This window comes from Entamoeba nuttalli, assembly GCF_000257125.1.
Source record: "Entamoeba nuttalli P19 unplaced genomic scaffold asmbl_1923, whole genome shotgun sequence".
In the NCBI taxonomy this organism is placed as follows: domain Eukaryota; phylum Evosea; order Mastigamoebida; family Endamoebidae; genus Entamoeba; species Entamoeba nuttalli.
The window spans coordinates 1-6068 of record NW_008574953.1 but is presented as its reverse complement, the minus strand read 5'-3'; the positions used below and the strand labels follow the sequence as shown (position 1 = coordinate 6068).

General features: G+C 26.2%; 2 protein-coding genes across 2 annotated transcripts; one reads left to right on the top strand and one right to left on the bottom strand.

Moving 5' to 3' along the window:
• Positions 1-898: 898 nt before the first annotated feature.
• ENU1_002540 (phosphate transporter, putative) lies at positions 899-2197 on the bottom strand (the record flags this gene model as incomplete). Its single annotated transcript, XM_008856462.1, has 1 exon — positions 899-2197. One exon carries the CDS (start codon positions 2195-2197, stop codon positions 899-901), a length of 1299 nt encoding a protein of 432 aa, XP_008854684.1.
• A 1094-nt stretch (positions 2198-3291) lies between these two features.
• Positions 3292-5904, top strand: ENU1_002530 (hypothetical protein; the record flags this gene model as incomplete). The annotated part of the gene is made up of 1 exon (XM_008856461.1): positions 3292-5904. The coding sequence occupies one exon, from the start codon at positions 3292-3294 to the stop codon at positions 5902-5904; it is 2613 nt and encodes an 870-aa protein (XP_008854683.1).
• Positions 5905-6068: the final 164 nt, after the last annotated feature.

Here is a 6068-nt window from a genome sequence, read left to right as displayed (position 1 = left end):
ACTGAAATAAACACTTCTCAATAATCATAACAACAAAATGAAGTTATATGTATTAATTGACCTTTTTCTTCTAAATTAAAAAAAATACCTTTAATGACTATTATAATTATTTTAAAACCAGACTATGAATTTATTCTTGAAAGTAAAATTTTATTTATATGTTTTTAATTTTTAAATAAAAAATAAACTAAATTTAAAAAATGGTTATAAGATTAACCTGACGTATTATTTCTTTAAAAAAGGATAAAATTGTTTCCTAAAAATAAATTACTATAAAAGAATAAAATTAATTGTAAGAAGATATTTTATAAATAAAAACAAATCAATTATGATTAACCTAAAGATTATATTTTCATCACGTTGAGAAGTGAATGATTCAGTTTCTTCAGCACGTTATGTTTTTATTAAAATAAAGTCCATCAATTTAATTATTCTTTATTTAAGTTGTTACCTTGTTTTTATTTTAATTTAATTCATATTTTAAACCTCTTTATTTTTAAGTTGTTATTTTAACAAGAAAATATTAATAACACTTTGTTCATGTTTCACCTTCTTCAATGCCAACAATCACTTAACAATCACTTTTTCTTGAAATCAGCACATATATTCAGCACAACACCATCATTATCAAGTATACTTACATCTAACTCAATAAATAATACCATCATAATAAATACTTCCTTAACAATCATTCATTTTAAATATTTTTAATTAATAACCATTAACATTGAATAGGTAATATCTCACTAAATATAACATCATAACCAAATAATAATTAAATTTTTATGCTTTAATTTATTTTAGTGTTTCTTGATATATCATATTCGAAACTAAGAAGAGACGATACAAAGAAGATAAAAAATTAATTTAAATTGCAAAATTATAAATTATAACAAAATCATTTTTGATTGGTTTCTTCATCGAATTGCTGATAACTATCAGCAATTTGTTCAATATCAGCTCCTTTACCTTCAGGGACAATAAAGGACAACCCAAATCCAACCATCATTAATGCGCCACACGTACAAAATGTAGCGATTTGACCAAATGCATTTGTAAATGGACTAAAAACAGCAGCACCAATCATTGCTCCAGTTTTACCTGAAGCAGCAGAAATCCCATTAAATGTTCCACGAATTCTTGGGTCATATGTTTCAGCTGCATTAATATAAGTTGTTGTATTAGGTCCCATATTCTGGAAGAAAAATGAAAGTCCGTATATTATAACAAATAAATAAGGGACGTGTTCAAGAATAATATCTTCGAAAAATGCCATTAAGAAGAAACAAATAGCAGTACCAGCAAATCCAAATAATTGTAATGGTTTTCTTCCAATCCGATCAACTAGAAGGAAACTAACAATGAAACCTGGGAATGCCATTAACATTAAAATCAAATTTCCAATAGTTGTTGAAATAAGTCCATCTCGTAGATCTTCATCTTCTGCAGATGGTCCAAATCCAATGACTTGTAAAACTGTTGAGTTGAACATTGAATTACCATAAAAAGCTATGTCAAAGAAGAACCAACAACCAGCCGTTCCCAATAAATAAAACCAATTCTTTTTGATTAAACTACGAACCTCAGACTTACTGGTAACATGATCCTTCTTTTTCTTTGGCATATCCATTATAACACGATGATATAATGTTAAAATACATGGAACTGCACCTAAGGCTAATGCTGTTCTCCATACGTAATCAAGTTTTAAAGGAGTATATAAAAGTATTAAAACAACAAGTGGAGCAAGAATATTACCTATACCTTGCATAGAAAAAATGAAAACTAATTTTCTTCCTCTATTATGTGGTTTAGCATCTTCTGATGCAATAGATGATGAAAGTGGATATTCTCCTCCAATACCCAAACCTAATATAAATCTAACAATAGCTAAAATAATATAAGGTCCTGCTCCTGATATAACTTCGAATGCAAATGCTTGTAAAATAGAAAAGATAATGAGAATCGTTAATGTTGTAATGAACATTAATTTTTTTCCAATAGTGTCAGCAAGAACTCCAAATAATAATTGACCAATTGCCATTCCTATTAAAACGGCTGATGACAGTGTTGATGAGTAGGATGTTTCTCCATAAATTTCTTTGATAATAACATAACAGATATTCATGAGGAAAATTTCATAAGCGTCTGTCATCATACCAATTGAAACAACAAAAGTCTTAACTAACGGATGCATTCTTCACCGAATTTGATAGATTTAAGATCCTTAAATACCCTTGACTCTTCATATGATCTTGATATTTAGAACCAATCTTGTCATTCTTGAATACTTACGTGTTTATCTTTCTTCTCCTTTTTTTCAAAAAATTTTCTTCTTTCTTCTTTTTACATCTAAACCCTGAAATAATCTATTTTTATAAACTAAACTAAAAAAACTATTTTTGGATAGACACTTTTTTACTATAATTTTAGTTTTTTTGTTATATTCCATTATATCGCAATTTAGATAAATAAGGAATTTTGAACATTATTTTTTTTCTCTTCTGAATCGAGTTTTCTATAAATTTATACTCGTCAATACTATAATAAATTTTGTTATAACAAAATTAATCTACTTTGTTTGTGAGTGTTTTTAATAAACCTTATTTGAAGGATTGTCTTATATCCACAAAAAAAAAACATGCTGAAAAATAAAATGATGTGTGTTTAAAAATTTTATGACGTAGTCTTATTTTTATTCTATTGGACTACGATTCTTTTTTGTTGAATAGTTAAAAGTTAAACTCGCAAATTCTAAATAAATTAGATTAAATTAAGAAAGTTTAATTTCCAGTCATATTTTTATTTTATTCTCCTTGTTTCTATAGTTTCGAGCAATAAATATTTTTATTAAGTTGAACTTTTGTTGAATTAAAAATGAATAAATTCCAATTTAAAACGTCACAATGCCAATATGTGATATTTAATATTCTAATTTAAAGAAAAAATATTTGAAAAGTCGTTATCAATTAAAGTTAGTTTCCTGATAACAGAAGATTCGAAACTTCGACATTACCACAGAAAATAAAATGAAGAGAAAAACGAGTTAGATTTGAAAAACTTAATACTTTATAAAAAAGTAATGCTTTAAATCAGAAGCACTGTTAATGAAATAACAGATTTATTTAACTAAATCTAAATATGTGTATTAAATTAATAAATTCTTAATTGTTTTTTCATTTTCAAAACTAAAAAGACGTCAAATTGAATCAGTTTATAGAAGAGTCAAAGAAACGACACTTATCTACTATAATCAATAAAGAAAGTAAAAGAGTCAAAAGGATATTAATAATGTTATTTATAACAAATAGTGAAAAGAGAAAAAACGAGGGCATAAAAGAACTTGAAAAAAAGAAAGTTAGAATGGTTGAAATAGTACATCTAAGTGAAGATATTCCTATTATAACGGAACTAGAGAAACTGGAAGAAACGCCTAAACCAAAAGAGAATATAGTTGGATTAGAAAAAGAGATTCTTTTAAATGAAAAGAAATCATTAGTAATGAGTACGGCAAAAGCCCTAAGAGTTGCAAATGAGATTAAAGAAAAACTTGTCAAGATTGAGGAGTATGATAATTTGATATCTCAAAAAGCAAAAGAACTTTCTTTAACAAAAGAAAAAACACCAAAACAACAACAAGCAGAAGCTTATAATCGTAGAGCAATTATCTTTTTACAGAACTATAATAAATTCCGTGAAGCCAACGAAAAAATTCAACAGGCTATTCAATTAGAATCTAAGAAAAAACAGAAATATGAAAATGATATAAAGAAAGAAGACGAGTTAGAAATAAAATTTAAAGAAGTCGTTCAAGATTTAAATGAATCACAACAACAAATAAATGATATTGTTCAAAAAATACGTGAAGAAGAGTATGCAATTCTTGAGTCTATGGAAAAAAAAGAAGATATAGAGAGAAATATTGATGAAATACAATCACAAAAAGAAGTTTTTGAAGAAGAAATGAAAGCTATAAAACAAAAAGAGGATACAAATAACACTGTCTTCCAGGAAAAAAAGAGTGTATTAGAACAAGAAGAAATTAGTATTAGCAATGAGATTAAAGAGGGACAGAAGAAATTAAATGAACTCAAAGAACAAAAACAACATCAACAAGTAGTTATGGAAGAAGAAAGTAATCAAATGAAATCAAATATAGACAAGCTTCAATCTGATTTGAAAAAAGAACAAAATGAAGGAAATAAAATTAAAAAACAAATAGATGAAGTTAAAATGGAAAAAGAAGAACTTCAGAGAAAGTGCGAAGAACTTATTGATAAAAATGAGATTACTTTACAACCAATAGAAACTAGTCTAGCAGAAATACAACAAGAGTATGATGAACTTACTTCACAAGAAAATATTGATAAAAGAAATCAAACAAAAGAATCAATAACTTTATTAAAAGAACAATTAAAAGAAATCGAACAAAATAATCAAGAAATGCAAAAAAAATTTGATAAAATGATTGAAGAAGAAGAAAAAAAGTTTTATAAAGAGAAAGAAGAATTTAAAAGAAAAACTGAACAATACATTTTAGAATTAGAAAGGTCATTAAGTCAAATTGATCCAGAAAAAATAACTGGTTATATTGAGAAAACTAAAATGGGAATTCAACTTGATAGAAAGAAAACTGACACTGGGTTGAGTAATTTATTACGTAAAGTTGAAGGAAAAGAACTTAATGACCCTAAGAAGTCTGATAAAAATAAAACTTCATCATTTAAAACTCCTGATGAAATTATTCAAGAAGAAAAAGAAAAAATGAAAAAGCTTATTCAAGAAGAAAAAATTAAAGAAAAAGAATTTACAGAAGAAGAGAGAGAAAATTTAAAAAAAGAACTTGAGAGTAAAGAAAATTTAAAACAACAAAACCAAAAGAAAGAAGAAGAGTTAAAAAGGTGGAGAGAAAAAATTGAAAATGAACGCCAACAACTTGATTTAAATGCTTCTAATACAAGAAAATCTGTTGAACAATCTTCAATGATACTAAAAGAACTGTTTGGTACTCAGATTACTAAAATTGATGAAACTCTGATTATAAAAATTGAAGAGATAAAGAGAAAACTTGAATCCTTGAAAAAAAATCAAGAAATAACAATATCTAAGAATATTCCTCCAGTATCACAAACAGAAACACTAGAACCTATAAAACAACATGAAGTTAAAATACCATCAGAACAACCATTAATAACTAATGAGATTCCAGCAGAAAATACTAATCAAAATATTTCTTCTAAATTACCTCAAAAAGTTGACAGCTCAGAGTCTGTTATTGAAAATTCACAACTTGGTATCACAGAAGATAATTCTAAAGACTCAGAACTCGCTTTAACAACTCTTCAACATTATTTACCAGTATTTAAATTAGCAGAGCACTTAAAAAGATGTTATGAAGATGGAACAAATAAACCTGTTGCTCAAGACAACGAACAGTCTATTCAAGAAGAAAAACAGGTTACGACATGTATAAATACACAAGAACATCTTGACATTATTCCATCAGATGATCCTATTAAAAACATTCAGAATATAAATAATAATAATTTTGTAGAAAAAATTAACACAGAAGATATACCTGAAATTATTCAAAACTCCTCTTTAGGAAAAGAAGAGACTGAAACCCAAGAAGAAAAACTTACAAAATCTATTGAAATTGAACCGCTTCAAAACACAACGCCTAATACACTTTCAGAGAATACTGAAGAAAATACATTAATTCAAGAAAATTTAAATAAGACAATAGAAAAGAAGAATGAAGAAAGTATAAAACAAAAAGTGGTTGACGTTATTGGAGAGTGCATTAAAAGAAAAGAGGAAGAAGAAAACAAAGTGTCTCATCAAAATTCAATAGAATTTGGTAGTGAATCAACTGAGAAAAAAGAAAAGTTATTAGAGAATTAACTTCAGTTGAACAAAATAAAACACAATATTAAAAGAGTAGACTGTCCATTCAATTGAAAAAATAATTGGAATAAAAAGATTAACAAAAATAAAATTTAATTAATGTTTTACATAACATTTTTAATTTTAAAAAAGAACTCAAAAAGAAGTAAAAAGCAAGTCAT